We start from the raw sequence: 17,448 nt of genomic DNA on the forward strand, positions 1-17,448 counted from the left end.
ACCAGGGGCAAAGAGCTATTTATATAATATGAAATCTGCATTTCAACTAAGTGGGGAGAGGGGTGGAGTTGCCGCTTTTGGAACAAGCAGATTTGACTTTTCCTGGGCACATCCTTAAAGCAGCTGGCCTGTGTCCTCAGGGAGAAAGTTAGTGCTGGGACCCCATGACTTCCGTGGATCCCAGGCACTTTCGCCTTGATGGCTCTTTCCTGTCTTAAAAGTATACTAACAATTACGTTTTATGACTGCGTTGGTGTAAAGTTACAAGCTGGACTTGTTAGCTATTCATTGCTATTATGTTCTTCTGAATTTAAAAGAAATTAAACCATTTTTTATGGGCCCTGAACGTGGTGTGGGCCCTCCGCATTGTGTGTGTGGCCTGATGGAGCAGTCGACCGGCTACCCATCGGCGCATGACAGCTGTTAGAACAGGAAGAGGAAGAGTCGGGAAGCTCGGCAGAACCAAGTCTGCCCCTCAGCTCTTGTTACCCAACGACCTAGGGCTGGTTACTTAATGTCCCTGAACTTCCACTTCCTCACTGATGATAACACTGATGTTGAAAGGTTGAGCCCATTTTTAAAAATAATAATAATAATAATAAACTCACACGAAAGCAGCTAGCACAAAGCATGCATGTTAACATCCAAAACTGTCCATTTCCTCCTCCCACCACTCAAATCTTTGCCTGTTGACCAAGAGCACCCCTCCCCCACTGCCTGGCCTTCTATTGAGTTATTCTAGCGCCATGAAACACATCCCTGTTGTTTTCTGAATAACAGAATGGATTGTTTTGCATTTGTAACTCGGAGTAATTAGGCAGGATGTATCTGCGGGAATGTGGGCCTGTGACGAGCACAGTGTGATGGCCAGAGGCTGGCAAGGCTAAGGAGGGACATGGTGCCGAAGTTCCGCACGTGGAGAGAGAACAGGCACCACTGCGGGAAATCCTGCGTGTGTTTGGGACGGGAAGTCACCGGGGCAGAGAGGAGATCTATAGGTCCGCTGTCTTGGCAGAGCTGATCAGCACCTTACAAACCGTTCCCAGGGGAGGGCACTGAGCCCTGGGGAACCATGAGGGACCTTTGAAACCAGGGCAGTCACACTCCTCACTTAATGGGTGAGACCAGAGAAGTGAAGGGGATCCCAAAGGTCACTCATTCAGTGCCACCCAGAAGATCTGCTCCCAGACGGGTCTTCTCACCCACCTGTCTTTACAGGATCTGAGGATCTTGGAAAGAATCCTGTTCCCCAGTCTGAGGATTCACTGATAGAGACGTGGGGAGGGGGTCTCGCCAAGGACCTTCCAGAGCCATGGCTCCCTAACTCTGTTTATTCTGTTACAAATGAGCAGCGCACTCAACTGAGCAGTAAATCCAGGCCTGGCAGCGCCACAAATGGATGCCACCCTCTCTTCCTGTGTCCTTCCCAGACACTCAGGGCCATGGAGGAATGTGGGAGGCGCACTGCCCGGCTCCGCCACTCCTAGCTGTGTGGCCTGGGACAGGGGGCTTCATGTCTGTTTCTCTGCTTCTTCCTTTATTCTGCCGATCAGTGTGAGCACCAGGCCCTGTGTAAGGCTGAGTTGAGGGGATGCACATGGCCGTGCCAGTCCGAGGGGTGGTAGCTGCCACCGTTGTCACCGTTGTCGTTAATGTCACATCATCTTGTCATCGTCACTGTTCTCTTTGCCTCTGGAGGGCAGGTGCTCTGGGGGGTTCAGACAGGAAGGTGCCCAAGCACTTGAGGCCAAGGCACATGCAGAAGTGCAAAGCCTGGAAGTCTATGGGCTGTGGCGCTCAGGCATTCAGCGGATGCAGGACACACAGGAGGGCCAGGACCTTGGCAGGATTTGGTAGAGCAGAAGCGAAGGAAAACAGTGGTCTAGACGCATGAAAAAATGCACGAGAAATGCTTAGGGGCAATGGGGAAAACTGGTCAGAGACGTTCTGGGCGACTGTTTTCCCTCCTCATGTATCTGCAAGATCCAGTAATTCATCAGTGAGGGCCGCTGCCCAGCAGAGCTTGTCAGAGCGATTAGGGGAAAGGAGACGCTTGGGGCGGGAGGTGCCGGTGCAGGCGAAGTCGGGTAAAGCGTCAAGTGATATTTATATGCTCCCGAGTTTTGGAAAGGATGCCGGTTTTGGACAGATTCTCTCCTTTGAGATTCAGCAGGCTAGAGCAATGAATTCATGCAGCCAGGTAATGGGAGATAAGACTGGAAAAGCAATTTGGAAACCTGTTAAAGAGGCTTAAGGAGTTGGGTCTGCGTTCAGTGCTGTGAAATATGTTCTGTCTACAGACATTTGAATACAGAGGTTTTAATGTGATGAGCTCCTCGTTTGTCTGTCCTGTAAACTTGGGTATTTATTTCATAGTTTCTTAAAGCGAGTCACTGTGGTCGTCACATATCAGTGCATTATCTACAGACACCACCGTATGTGGTTTCTCTTCTGTGGATGGCAAGTGCCTCCCTGTCAGCTCCAGAGGAATTTTCTTCTAATAAATCTGCTTCAGATGAGTAAGCATGCCAAGATAGATGAATCTGGTCATGAATTATTAAGGAGGTTCTGTAAAGAGGTTCCAGCCATTTACACTACGATTTTTGCCCAGTCTGGCTCCAAAAATGACTGAAGCAATTTCATGGAACATTTTTTTTCTGAAATTCTAACCTGAGTTTTCATTACTTCATGCCTCCCTTTCTGCCAGCAGGGTTCCCTTTTAATTTTGGTGTTTTTGATTTATCCATGTTCATGCCTTAGGCTTATGATCTTTTTAAATGGAAAATTCTATTTGACTGCAAAGGAATTTCAGGTGTTTGAAAACCTGTATAACAAAGCTAATACTCAGCTTTTGAAAAGCCGGGCCTTTAGTGATGGCCATTTTAAAATAACTGTCAGTCCTATTCTGGTTTTGTTGTTTTTTTTCATCACTATTAGAAATTCATCAATACATTATTTGTAAAAGAGTACAGGATCAGCTTGTTTTATCCCATGAAAACTTTTAGGTAAATTGAAATTTTAGGTCTTCAAATAAAACATCGCATGGTCTAGAATAGCTTGATATTTCAAAGAATCTGTATATGTGTATAGTTATATTCACAGATACATACACACACACACAACATATAGTGAAGCAATTTTCAACTGGTGTGCCGCAAGAATGTTTAAAACATTCAGTACCTGACTATTAGTCAGGGGAACTGACCTCTTTTCCCTTAAATTGTCAAAAAATGACAACAGCCAACACAATAGCCATTCAATGTGAATGAATCAAAATTATGCCTATTCTTGTGTCAGATCGGCAAAAATCGATTTTTTTGTTGTTATGCCATAGAGTCTTAGTAATTAGTTTATATGTGCCATGAAAGGAAAAAAGTTGAAAATCGCAGATATCAAGTATAATATGAACATTGTAATATGATTATGGCTATTGTATTCAATGTAATTAAACATGATTTAAGATTTAAGTTCCTTAAATTATCTTATTTTTAAATGGCAAGGGTGTCTTTAAATATAATCAGTATAAAAATTTTTTTAAACAGGAACCAACAGTACTAACCAAAAAGAAAAAAATCTATTTGTTGTACTGTGTTAAAATTATGAACTTTGGCCCATCCAAAAAAAATAAATAACATTAAGAGAGTGAAAAGGCAAGTCACAGACATAGAGAAGATATTTACAATAATACATAGATCCCATGATCTATCCAAATATCCAAAATATATTAACAAAGAAAATTTAAAGTCTATAAATCAACAACAAAAGACAGAAACCCAATAAAAGAATGAGCAAAAGACTTTAATAAGGCACTTGACAACTTTACAAAAGAGAAACCGCCAATGAATATTTTAAAAGAAGCTCAATCTCATTAGTCATCAGTGAAATGTAAATTAAAACCACAATGAAATGCCATTCTATATCCACCAGAGTGGCTAAAATTACGAAACTGCCACCACTAAAATAAATAAATAAATTAAATAAGATAAGTAAATAAAAAGATTGCCACCACTGAGTATGACACAGGTGTAGAGAAACTAGAGCTCAGGCACACTGGGGATACGACATTGGTAAGGTACATGTGTACCTGTAACCCAGCAACTCCTAGATCTGCATTCAGCAGACACGACATCTACAAGATTTTTCAGTAATAGCATATTCTAGATCAGGGTCAGCAAACTACCATCCACAGCTATATTTGTATAGCCCATGAGCTAGAAATGCTTTCTACATTTTTGGTGGGTTATTAGAAAGTTTTGTAAATAATAGGCAACAGAGACCATTTGTGGCATATAAAGCCTAAAACATCGACTATCTAGCCTTTACAAAAAAAATTAAAAAAGCTTGCTGATCTTTGTTCTAGACCTAAAAACTGGAAGTAAACCAAATGTCCATCAGCAGAAGAATAGATAATAAATTGTGTATGTTTATACAATGAAATAGCACACAGAAGTGGGATGGATGATATCTGGGCATGCAACAGCATGGTGGAATTTCACAAACAAATGCTAAGAATGAAAAGCCACACACACACACACACACACACAAAAGTACATCTTGTATGTGTTCATTTATATAAAGGGTGAAAATAGGCAAAAGTGATCTATGATGTTAGAAATAGGTTTAATGGTTACCTTGGGCGAGGGGTGGTTAGTTGCACAAAAATGGGCTTTGGGGTTCTGGCAAGATTCTGTCTCTTGGTTTGGGTGTTGGTTATTGGTACATCCACTTTGTGAAATTTCATGGAACTGTACACGTATTTGTGCACATTTCTGTAAGTTGTTATAATTCTTTTAAGTTTATTTTAAAAGTCATTATTATACATGAAAAACACCCATCTGCCCCAACAATGGAACTATAACAACCACAAAGTGATATTCCTCCATCATTAGAAAACCATCCACTCAAGCATTCTCACTGTTGTTTATTGCCTTATCAACCATGGCTACATCTTACTTGGATGAAATATATACATTGCCCTTAACTGGTTCCTTTAAAAACTGGCACTTTTTTTTAATAATCTGGCATCAATGGCCTCAACACATACTGAACTTACGCAGAGCTTGATGGCAGAATGTGGTGAGCTTGGTGCTTTGAAAGAATTGGACAGCAGACCTTCTGAAAACCATGAGTGTGGGTATAAATGCAACAAATCTGTGCCTATGTTTGCTCTTAAGCTTCTTTTCATACCATATCAAGCCATATCTTCTTTCCCCTGTATTTTCCAGGGGGTGTACACCGTCTAGAGTCTGTTGAAGAATATAATGAACTGATGGTGCGAAACGGGGACCCCCGGGCCAGGATGTTGGAGGTGTCCCGAGATGGCCGGAAGCACTCTCTACCCCAGCTACTGGAGTCTTCGGGATCACAGGTAGTCAGTGCCATGGAGCCTCTTGCTTTCTCATGCAGTCACAGTTGACCAGTCAGGGATGGAAGAGTACGCTTCTACCCTGGTGTCTCTAGACTTTCTTTTATCCTTTCAAAGACAGCAAGAGCATCTGTGTTCGGAAGAACTGCTTGTCTATGCGGGCCGGGAGTATTTGGGACTGGAGCTATTATACAGGGAGTGAGCACTGTTTGGGGAGGCTGGAAAGAAGTCAGCCTACTGTTTGAAAACAGTAGATGAAAACAGTCCCTTGTTGGATCTTGGCATCTTGATCGCCTTCCTACTATGTGTTTTAGAACCAAGAGCTGTCTTCAGCTGCCTGGAGACAATGGTACCTCATGGTCTGGTGAACCACCATCACTGGTTTAGTGTACATGTCAGGAGTCAGTTTAACAGCTGGGTGGGTGGACGTTGGGTCATGTGAGAGAGGGAAGTGTGTGTGTGTGTGGTGTGTGTGTGCCTGTGCTGTGCTGGGATCCTGCCTGTTACACAGTAATGACTCAAATAGCCAGGGTCAGAGGGGGCTGCAGAGAGGGGTGAAGTGGGCAATGATGTTAATATTCCAGGGCCTGCCCCCATAAGTCAGGGGTGGGGAACCTTTTTTTCTGTCAAGGGCCATTGGGATATTTACACCATCATTCGTGGGCCATACATAATTATCAACTTAAAAGTTAGCCTGCTATATTTGGTCAAACATAGAATTAACTCACCCCTAAAGCCTTGGCAGGGCCAGACCAAATGATTTCGCAGGCCTTATATGGCCCACAGGATGGACGGTCCCCACCCCTGCCCTGAACGGGAACTCTTTCTCAATTACATCATCCTCAACTCAGGGGAAACTGGGTAGACATCTCATAACCAAGTTGGAAGCAGACTCAGTCTCTGGGGAACCTGTAGAAGGTTCTTTGAGTCCTGGCACCATCAGACCAGAAAGTGAAGGAGCCACGTGGTCGGGCTGGTTCAGTTAGTGTGGAAATGAGAGGGTTGGTTGCCATCATGGCCAAGGATGTCTAGCCCTGAGATAGTGGCCTACTGAGGAAGCCTACCATATTTATAGCCTCTAAATACCTGTTTCTAACCAGGCTTCAAGGAACAAGGAAACATGGCTCGTAAAGATTGAGGGAAAATACTTTTTTAACCTCTTTGAGTTGTCCTTTCTCTTGTCTTCTCTTTCTACGTTCTACCCTTCTCTTTTTCTCTCGAGATTCTCACCTCTCTCTTTTGTTGTTCTCTCTTCCTCCACTAAAAAGTGTTGTCTAGAATAGAGCACTCCACTAAAACTGTCTGCGATGATGGGAATGTTTTGTACCTGTACTGCCCTGAATAGTAGCCGCACGTATCTACTGAGCGCATAAAAAGTGGCTGGCAAGACAGGGCTATGTTTTTTATTTTAATTATCTTCATTTGAACATAGACGGCCACAGGTGGTTGGTGACTACCATACTGGACAGCACAGGTCTAGAAGGTACCACAGGCCTAGGTTCCCACTGGTTCCCCAGGGGGAGATGGAATTGGTGCTGCTAGAGATTGGTGATCAGAGAGTTCCCTTACGAACCCACACGTGCAGCTGTGTGCTCAGGGGTTGAACACCCTTGGGCTGTGTTGGGCCTTTTCCACAGTGGTTTCAGTAAAAGGGTGGTAACCTTGCCAAGCCAACGTCTTTTTTTATTTTATTTATTTATTTATTGAATCAGACAGAGTCTGGGAGGCCAACATAGCTGGCAGATAGTTTGTAAAACTGCAAAACGTAATTGTTCTAAGCCGCTGGGAATACAAAAATGTTAGCAGACATCTCGTTTCTACCTTTGACTGTAGACTACATCCATTAAGGATACAAACTATTTCTGATGTCTCTTTTCTCATATTAAATATGAAGTCTTTTTTTTTGTTTTTGTTTTTTGCTTATAATGGAATATCTGTCATTTAAGAAATTTATTCTAAGAAGAATCACAAGGAGCTAGACTGCAGAAGTGTTTTAGCAATAGATTTGTAGACTCTCTTGTTTAGGTTATATTGGTGTGCCCTGCTTTCACACGTATGTACTGAGTGGTGGACAGGATTGAGATGGAGATTTGCTCTGGAAAATATTTTATTGTGCACATGTGAGGGATTAGACCTGAAGCTGCTGCAGTTGCTCAACGGGATGTTTTATGCAGAATAACAGTTATCTGGGTTTGCGGTTTGGGTTTTATAAGAAACAAGGGCTTACTAAGTTTTTGAGTGAGAGAATTAAGCTTAAAATGGGGAATGATTCCTAACCATGATTATGAACTTGGGGTGGGGGTTGGGGGGAGGGGGTGACTTCCAGGGGGGACCCTAAACCCAGGGTGGTCATCGTGCAGCTCTGAGGCCTCTGGGTTTCTGGTTCCTGACTCCATTCCAGAAAGCCAGAAGCAGGATCCACGGAGTACAGTTAAGGAAAGAAATAACAGATGTCTGCGGCCTCTGAGCCGTTCTTTCTGTGGAGGAAGAAGGTGTGGCCATTTTGCAGGAGGATCTAGTCCTCTGCTTCTATTTAAAGCGTTTTGTTTGTTTGTTTGTTTTATTTAAATCCTCATCTGAAGATATGTTTTTAGAGAGAGAGGAAGGGAGAGAGAGATCTCTGTGAGAGAGAAACATTAATCGGTTACCTCCCATACGTGTCCTGACTGGGTAACGAACCCGCAACCTAGGTATATGCCCTTACCAGGAATCAAACTTGCAGCCTTTTGGTGTATGGAACGATCCTCCAACCAACTGAGCCACCTGGCCAGGGCTCTCCAGTGTTCTTTATAATAAACTTTCTTAAAGCCGCTGGACCAGGGAGGAATGGCCACCTCACCCCAAAGACAGCTGAGGTTTTCAGAATCTGAATGTATCTGATGCCAGAGGACCAGAGGGTAGCTGGGACTCTCTGGCCTTCTGTCTGCTGACTGTAGGAATACCACATCGTGAAGAAGTCCACCCGCTCCCTGAGCACCACGCAGGTGGAGTCTCCGTGGAGGCTCATCCGGCCGTCGGTCATCTCCATCATCGGGCTGTACAAAGAGAAGGGCAAGGTGAGCGCTCTTCTGCCCGCTGTAGCCGTCAGGCGCAAGTTAGCATATATTTTCTAAATGGTTACTTTTTATTATTGTTTTTATATGAAATTAACAAACGTTTAAAGGGGAATAGATTATGTGTCCTTATGTGTATGTGAGTGGCTTCCCAGGCGTACTTTCCTGTGGGCCTCTGAGTGAGATGGTCACACCCTTTTGCCTTAACTATGGGCGTGGCTGGGGAAGACACCGCAGTTAAATACTGAAATGGGGAGGATGCCCTCAGGTAAGTACTGCAGTGTCAACCTGGACCTCCGTCTGCTTTGGGTGCAGGGCCTTGGCTTTAGCATTGCCGGAGGTCGGGACTGCATTCGAGGACAGATGGGGATTTTTGTCAAGACCATTTTCCCAAATGGATCAGCTGCCGAGGATGGAAGACTTAAGGAAGGTAGGAGAGAGCCTCTTGGTGTCCTCAGTGGGGGTGAGCTCTGCTTCCATGGGAATCTGCCCCTTTGCAAGATGTGGGGTGAATGCACAGCAGTTGGGGCTGTGGGCTTGGGAGCGGAGTAGCCTGGGCTGAATCCCGCACTTTCCACATCATAACCTTGGACAGTTGTAACCTGAGCTTCACTTTCCTCACTTAAAAACATGGGGAATTAGTACCAACCTTAAAGAGTTGTTGTGAGGATTAAATGAGATATGTGAAAAGTGGCTTGCTATTTTTATTCGGGTCTTAAATATCTACCTTATTCCCTTGATCTTTGATCAGGTTTCTTGTTTGGAAGATTTTCTGAGAGTTTGTGGACTGGATACGTACACATCTTTTTTTTTTTTAATTTTTATTCAGTAGAGCACATTTTATTTGGATTTATATAGAATTTTTTTTTATTGTTTTATTGCTTAAAGTATTACAAAGGGTATTACATATGTGTCCTTTTTTTTTTCCCCCGCCCTTGACAATCCCCTGGCCTCCCCTACTCCCCAGTGTCTTATGTCCATTGGTTATGCTTATATGCATGCATACAAGTCCTTCGGTTGATCTCTTACCCCCTCCCTCCTGCCCCCAACCCTCCCTGGCCTTCCCGCTGCAGTTTGACAATCACATCTTTTAAGTTCTCCACAGCACCTACCATTTTGCCTACTGCTCACATAAACATGCTAAACATGTGCTTCCCCCCTACACACTGCTTTACGGAGATGTAATTGATAGATAACTGTGTGAGTTTAAGGTGTATGACATGACATGTTGTGAAATGATTACCGCAGTAAAGTTAGTTAACACCTCCATCACCTCACGTCACCTGTTCTGTGTGTGCAGGGCGAGAACATTTAAGACCTACTCTCTGAGAAATTTTCAGGAATATAACTTAGTATTGTTAACTGTGGTCACCATGCTGTACATTAGATCCTCAGACCTTGTTCGTGAATTCTGATTTTTCTTCCTTTTTATGAACACACTTCCTTCATGAGATGATTAAATCACAATATTTCCAGTTACCTTAAAAAACGGCGTGGCTGCTCATTTCAGTTGGCCCAGAGTATAGGTGCTGCTGTATGAAGCATACAGTTGTTGTTTTTTAACTGGTAGAGTGAGTTGGAGTCTCCTTGTTCAGGCAGCGTGACCCTGGAAGCCTGGATGCTAATGATGAGACGTGAGCAGGCTTCATATTTTGATGGCAGAGTACTTATTTCCCTCTCTTAGAGGAAGCCTTGGCTCCCAGCTGGTGTCTGTGTCTGTGTACAGAACGACGGAAAGTTCTAGCAGCAGAGCATTTTCATAGCGGATGTGCCCTGTGTTCACTTGATTGACAGTCTCCCTGCAGCACTGGTGGACTGCAGCAAAACGGAGGCGAAATCAATAGTTAGGAAAGGTTAATAGCACGCGAGTCTTCCTAATACTCTTTTTTTCCATCTGTATCATTTACAATAAAGACAAGTCGTTGAAATGGATTTTCAACCTGTTGAATGGTCTGTCGTCTTTAAATCTTGTATGAAGATTTTTAAAGGCTGAGCAATCGTTTTAATGTTTCCATCCTTTTCCTATGTGGGAACAAACCCAAAACCTCACCTCGTTGAGTAATCAGCTGTGCCAGGAGATTTTTAAACAGATTCTGTCACTTATTTTACAACTTCTGCAGTTGCATTAAAGGGAAGGCACACAACAAATGCATGGGGAGTGGCTACATTTTACACTCAGGGGCAGGGTTCCTTTGATCAGGTGCACAGTCCCCGGGAGGGGAACTGAGAGATCTTGTGCTGCTTTGCACTCTGTCATAGGTAAGGGAAGTCCCTTTTCCGTCCTGCACTGCTGTGCAAGGTCCATCTCTTCTTCTCTCGGGGCCCCTTTGTGTAGCGTTTTTGATGAACTGTTATTTAAAAAAAAAAAAAAGGACTATGTTACAAGAGTACAAACTAGAACAAACTCTGGTAAGTCAACAGGATGTTCAAGTTCTTTTCTATTCCCAGCAGACACTATCAACAGCTTGAAAATGACCTAACTATACCTTCTTGGAGTTGAAGATGAGTCCGGGATGGGGGGCTGAGGGGAGAGACTGTGAATGCAGTTTGGCATTAGCCTACAATAATTTCTGACACAGAAGCGTATAGTAGCGTGCCTGCTTAATGATGGAGAACCTGGAGCACCACTAAGGCTGGGCATCTAGACTATTTCTAGAGGTGGAGCTGCCATTCCTAAATAATATCTCACAAGGTTTTGGTTTTTTTGTTTTCTTTTTGTCTCTGTTATTGAGACGATTTCCCCTGCTCTGTGATGATTCTCTGGGCCCAGAGATGGGAGTGGCTTCTCACATGTGTGCGTTCATGCTTCACTGCCTTTGGTTTTAAGTTTTTAAACAAAGACCATGAGGAAAGACTTGGGACTCCGTTTTTTGCAGTTTGATCTCTAAACATAGGACATCTGATATTAAACTTGGCAATGGCTGAAGAATAAGACTTGGATGCTTCCCATAGTTGTTTTAATTAAACGTGGAAATACAGAGTTACTGTAGAGAAATATGCATTCATTGCCCCATTTTGTGACATTCCTGGGAGCTAAGCTAAGGAACGTGGATGCACGTATTCACTTTATAGAGTTGTAAATCAGGGACCCTGTGGTATCCTGTTCGCATTCTGACAGATTCCCCTAAATTAAAGCTTGACGTTAATGTAATTCTCCTATTTGGTCACTAGGGGATGAAATCCTAGATGTAAATGGAATACCAATAAAGGGCTTGACGTTTCAAGAAGCCATTCATACCTTTAAGGTAACGACATTCTTATTGCTCTCCTTTATTTTCTGATGTTTTTCTTCATCTCCTTCTGGTTTGGGTTTGGGTTTAGTGTTGTTTTTCACCCTTTGGCATAGGACGGTCTGAATGTTTCAGCCCTACTTTCTTTTTGTTTCCTCAGCAAATCCGGAGTGGATTGTTTGTGTTAACCGTACGCACAAAGTTACTGAGTCCAAGCCTCACGCCCTGCTCCACCCCCACACACATGAGTAGATCCAGCTCCCCAAGCTTCAACGCCAGTGGGGGAACCTCGGCGGTGGGCTCTGATGAAAGCAACTCCTCATCCTTGGGTCGGAAGGCCCATGGGCCCAAGGACAGAATTGTCATGGAAGTAACGCTCAACAAAGGTGATGCCAGCTGGTGCTCACCTTTGTTACATGTTCTCACATATAACAATGTGAACTTTTTATACTTTTCCTATGAATCGTTTCTTTGGGATGACCTGCTACCAAAAACATATGGTATTCTCTAAATGGACAGTGGGATCAAAAGTGGAGATGTCAGTCATTTTCTAAAGTGAAGGGAAATTACCAGGAGCCCACAGGCCCATGAGCTCTCCCCAGATGAATCGCCATGTGTCCAAGACTCCTGTTTAAAGAAACCACCAACCAGCTTAATTCCAGGGCTAATATAAAAATTTAAAGAAGAAAAGATCATAGTTAAGAATACAGTTAACACCAGTAACTAAGTCACGGGTGGCCCCCAAATCATACTGCTTTTCATCTCTGTTTTTTTTTTCCCTCCCCACCCACTGTAGAAATATGAAGCGCAATTAAATGTCAAGGGATTAGGTGCTAAAACGAGGTAAAAGAAAACCTAAAGTTGTATATCCAAAATAAAATATATTACCTCGACTCTGCCTATTTCCAAAAAATAGATTAGCAAACTAAGCAGAGTAGACCGTTGAATAATTCCCAGTCCGGTTCAGCCGTGTTTCTGCCAGGACTGATTTAATGAACAGAATGTGACAATGTGGGCAAAGAAAGGCAGGATTTCACATTCTGAGTCTGGTCAAGAAATAAATGGCTATTGGTCTGAATATCCATTGATGCGGTTTCCAATCACTCACGCTTGTTTTTTGATGCTGTTGTTTTCTTTGAATGATGCCTCTGGCAGAGCCCAGAGTTGGATTGGGCATTGGCGCCTGCTGCCTGGCCCTGGAGAACAGCCCTCCCGGCATCTACATTCACAGCCTTGCCCCGGGATCCGTGGCCAAGATGGAGAGCAATCTGAGGTGCGTAGTAAACCTGGCATGTTCGTAAATATTCTGAGTACATACACGTCAGATACCTGCCCTGTTACATTCCTTTATGTGATTCTAAATGTTTGTATTAGTTGCAGAAATATAGCCTGGATTATAATTAATAGCATCTCCAAAGGTGAAAAGCTAATATAAGTGAAACTTGGTTGAATTAGAGAACTCTGGATCTTGGCTTTTCGGATGTTGTTCTATGTGGACACAGAAGTTCAGTTTCAGAAATGACAAAACACAACTCTATACAGATAACTGTGATTCTCTAAATATTTCCTTTCACTTCTATATTCAGTTATGGGAAATTCAGTGGAGATGCTGGGACTTGCTCATTATGATTCAGGATCACTGGGTACAAGAGAGTCCTCAAATCATGCCTTTATTACTCAGCATCATCTCTTGAACCTTTTCTGTTGTTTCATTCCTTTCTGAGTGGTGATGTCGAGATGCTTACTGTCTGAAGTCACTGCGTGTCTGATTTCTTGATCCAGCTAGCTGCTGCGTGGTAGCATGGGTATCCTGTTTATCCAAGACATGCCTAGGTATTCTGTTATATAATAGTTGCGATGGGTCTGTGCCCATCTAAACTTCACAAGAACATACATGTATTGCACAAAGCACTCTGTGCAAACAGTATCACCTTTCTTTCCACTAAGCTTCTAAGTCCTTGAGCAGTTGAGGAATTATCAAAATGACATTCCTTGAGGTTGCCATCTTGGGGCCCTGTTAATAGATTATATTATGTTTTTAGTTAATCATCAGAGTGAATTTCCATATGAAAAAAAAAGTTAGCAAATCATCCAAAGTACATTAAAGAAAATATACTTTTAGAACCCAAGGAAAAAAAATCCTTTAATGACATCCCAAGATGATGTTTCTTTCTTGAATGGTTCCATATGTCTGGAGCCTGCCAAATGAACATTCTTCAAACCCCATATAAAGAGTCTTTGTTCTCTCGTCCTGAGTTCTCTCCCTATAATTTCAAGTCAAAAATGGGCATCTTGTCTTCAATTTCTCATTTGTTCAAATTTGAAACGTTTTTACAAATTCTTGGGTAACCTTTGAGCTTCAGATATTTCCTCCTTAAATTATATTACAATAATCATTTCAAGATGGTAGGAAGAAAGAAATGGGTGGTGGTCCAGGGGCTATCACGTGATGATTGAGAGGTAGACAGACCTGAGTTCAACAGTGTGTGACCTCTAGCTGACCTCTCTGAACCTGTGGTCTTCTCTACATAATGGGACTAATAGTACCCCTTCAAGCACCATTCTGTGGATGGCTTTATACAGTGCCTGGCATATACTGTGTGCTCAAGAAATGTTAGCCTGCGTTGTTGTCCTTACTATCTGTTTTATTTACTTTTACTACTTCTGAAAATTTGGGTAGATAAGCATAATGACTTTTGCCAATTTAAAATCCAGTGTGTTTATATGAACGTGTTGCTCTTTTACATATATGCAAAGATGAACTACTTCTTTCTTCAGAAGACTTTCCTTGTTAGAAACCTCTCCCAGAAGAAAACCTTATAAAAAGTTGACTATTAACACAGTGTTGATTATGTTGCCTCCTTAGCCGCGGAGATCAGATCCTGGAAGTGAACTCGGTCAACGTCCGCCACGCTGCTTTAAGCAAAGTCCACGCCATCTTAAGCAAATGCCCCCCAGGACCCGTGCGCCTTGTCATCGGCCGGCACCCTAATCCAAAGGTGAAGTACTTCATACTGTTCTGCGTTTGGGAAGACGGCCTGGCTGTTTGTCCGGGAGCAGTGACACACACATTACAGTGAGACACATGCTCTTTGGTGGGTGGGGCAGTGCACTCGGCTAGGGATGGGAATCGGCCTGAGGCCACACAGTAGCTCAGGTGACAGCTACACGGGGGAAACGAATCATTGATCTGGACTTCTTCATCTTCATGTTCTCAGGAAGATTTATTAGACATTTCTGACAGTGTTATTGGTGAATGTAAAATTTGGTAGAAGGTAGCAGTACCAGGTCTGGTTAACCCCAGCTGGCCATGTGGATGATCTCTGGTGAGGTACTTAACCTATCTTGGGTTTCTGCATCCAGAGTATCTGAGAACATTACACAAGATGACTTGTCCAGGCCATTCCTGACTTGAGCAGAATACTTCTGTAATTAGGTTTAAGAGCCGACTAATATTTTTTAGCACCGATATCACTCTATTGACCCCTATTGAACTTGCAGATTATCGTAGCCCCTGTCCCCTAGGCCTCTGCTGTTATTTGGTTATCTCTTCTAAACATGTGCAGTTGCTTTTAATTTTTTCAGCTAGTCACAAGACACCTCAGCAAGTTCAACTCAACCCTCCTTGAATGCTAATTTTTGTTATTTTGAGCACTCAATGTACAAATTGTTTAAAATTAGTTTGTCTCTAACATTGTCATCAGGTTGTATTTTACAACATTTAGTCCTTTCCTTTTAACAACTCAGAATGCTCATTGGTCACGCCAGTTCGTTCCTTGCCTGTCCTGTGGCCACCAGCCCCTCCCTTGTATTGTTTGCAGGATTATTTGATTATGTCCTAAGTGGTCCCAGGCTGCTGAGCTTGTATGCCATTTTAAGAATAAGAAGTCTGTGCCAAGAGACGCTGTGGGTCCTCCCAGGTGCCACGCCTGGGATTTCCTTAGTGCATTAACGTCATAGCATCGTGCTTAGTGTCTCTGATGTTCACTGTGGCCCTGGTTCTCCCAGTGCCAGTAAGTGCTTCCGGCTGTGCCTCCATGCCTGGGCCTGCGAGGTGATGTCAGCCACGGTGCTTGGACAGAGGCTGTCATTAGACTGATTCAGAGTCAGCGCCACAGCTTCCTCCCCAATGCCCCCCCCCCCCCGCCCCCGCCCCCGCCATTGTTTTCTCTGGTCTACGTGCCTTCTCAAAAATGTCTTCCATAGAAGCTTCCTGGAAATCATTAGTATAAAATCAAGTTCTTCTACCTCTCCCCCGTTTTTCCTTGTCATTCCCCCTTTTCTCCATTCTGTTCTGCAGTCCTGACACTTTCCCTCGGCACCTGTTTACTCCATTTCCCTGCTCTCCCCTTGACGCTCTGGGTCGCTTCTAACATCGTTTTGCCTCATCATCACAGCCTGACCAGCTTCAGCTCCTTGCTCCAGAGCCCTCTCTTGGGTTCCACCACCCACATGGCCACACCACCTCTCACCTCAGGAAGCAGTCCACTAAGCTGTGGCTGAGCTGGCACATCCCTCAGCAATGCAATAGAAAGTTCAGTGCTCAGTGCTTGGCAGTCTGATGGCTTCAGGGCACGGCTGACTTCAAGTCCATTCCACTGCAACGCAGGCCACGGTCTGTTCAGCGGTCCACATCACCTCAGCCCAAAAGCACCTGCCTGATTTGCTAACCCAGTCAGACAAGCAAACAAAGATGGCATTTCAGTGCAGAGCATGATGATCCAGGGGGACTGTGGTCTGTGATCCTTGAACACGCAGGTTGAGTCGTGTTTCCAGCCGCAATAAAATGGTCCTCCTGATGGTGCGGGAGATAATGGCCAGCAAAACCACAGTAACTGTTTGGCTGCACTTCACTTTTCCTCCTAGGACCTAGGTAAACATGGCGTGCTCAGTTGTAACATCATACTATATTTTCCTTCTGGTCAAGGTTCCATTTTATGTTTAATGTATTTTTGTGCCGCTTACCCCAGCATTTCATACCAATCGTACAGTTTGATACTGAATGTATGTGCTTCCTTAGTGTTCATGTTGTTCCAAGAGAAATACCACAAGGGTTTTCTTTTCTTCTGTTTCTCTAACGGCTGGAGCAGTGGCTGCCCGCTTGGGATATTCAAACCCTCCAGGTCTAGACAAGCTGAGATTTGGACCCGCTCAGCAGCAGCGTCTAGCTGACGTTAAGTAGAAGAAAGTATTGGTAATAGAAGTCTGTTTTTAACTGGTGCTGGGCTCTCAAGCATGATTCGAATTATCCAGGAAATCTTTCACTCGTTTCAAGCCCCAACCATTTTTTTCCCCACTCTGAAAAACAATTGCAAATCTTGGAGGCCTAATATCAAGAAAAAGTTGCAACCACTGCTTTAGCTGATATTTTCCCCTGACTTATTTATACAAAATTACGCTTTGCTTTATGAAGGTGTGTGTGTGTAAGCAAGTGTATATGCCACTGTGCATCTATGTGTACATATTTTATTTCCAAAAATCCTATAAAGTATTACATAAAGGCCATGATGTGATTGTGGTTCAATGTAATGCTAAATCCTGTATAGAAATATTTACACACTTAAGACAAATTGCTATGCTTAGCCAAATATTATTTAGACTAAATGTTATTTTAGTATACAAAATTATCATTCTAAGTTTAAAATATAAGCCTTACTTTTAAAAAAAAGTTACTTATGTAATTGTCTTTTAAAACATCTCAAAGTTTAGCATGTATCAGGCTTTTAAAAATTCTTCTCATGAATGATGACAGGGTGGATAACAACTTATGGGGGGTGGGATCTATGAACCTACTCTGATA

At 43.3% G+C, this 17,448-nt stretch overlaps 1 protein-coding gene and 1 long non-coding RNA gene across 15 annotated transcripts in view; one reads left to right on the plus strand and one right to left on the minus strand.

Annotated features, from left to right (window-relative positions):
- The window catches only part of PDZD2 (PDZ domain containing 2), a 319,250-nt gene that overhangs the window by 278,685 nt on the left and 23,117 nt on the right, over positions 1 to 17,448 (plus strand). For all 14 annotated transcript variants that reach the window (XR_004967532.1, XR_004967531.1, XM_036309067.1 and 11 more), the window contains 7 exons: positions 5,226 to 5,368; positions 8,302 to 8,421; positions 8,734 to 8,848; positions 11,590 to 11,663; positions 11,809 to 12,034; positions 12,804 to 12,921; positions 14,515 to 14,647. Coding sequence is in view for 12 of the 14 variants with exons in the window: in XM_036309067.1 (XP_036164960.1) it covers positions 5,226 to 5,368; positions 8,302 to 8,421; positions 8,734 to 8,848; positions 11,590 to 11,663; positions 11,809 to 12,034; positions 12,804 to 12,921; positions 14,515 to 14,647 (929 nt within the window). In the remaining 2 variants the exon portion in view is untranslated. The remainder of the gene's footprint in view (positions 1 to 5,225; positions 5,369 to 8,301; positions 8,422 to 8,733; positions 8,849 to 11,589; positions 11,664 to 11,808; positions 12,035 to 12,803; positions 12,922 to 14,514; positions 14,648 to 17,448) is intronic.
- LOC118656170 lies at positions 7,262 to 11,813 on the minus strand. Its single transcript, XR_004967536.1, has 2 exons — positions 9,899 to 11,813; positions 7,262 to 8,400 (listed from the first exon to the last, which is right to left on the minus strand). It is a non-coding gene; the product is annotated as an uncharacterized LOC118656170 (long non-coding RNA).

The sequence above is a fragment of the Myotis myotis genome, unplaced genomic scaffold, assembly GCF_014108235.1.
Source record: "Myotis myotis isolate mMyoMyo1 unplaced genomic scaffold, mMyoMyo1.p scaffold_m19_p_5, whole genome shotgun sequence".
Classification (NCBI taxonomy): Eukaryota; Metazoa; Chordata; class Mammalia; order Chiroptera; family Vespertilionidae; genus Myotis; species Myotis myotis.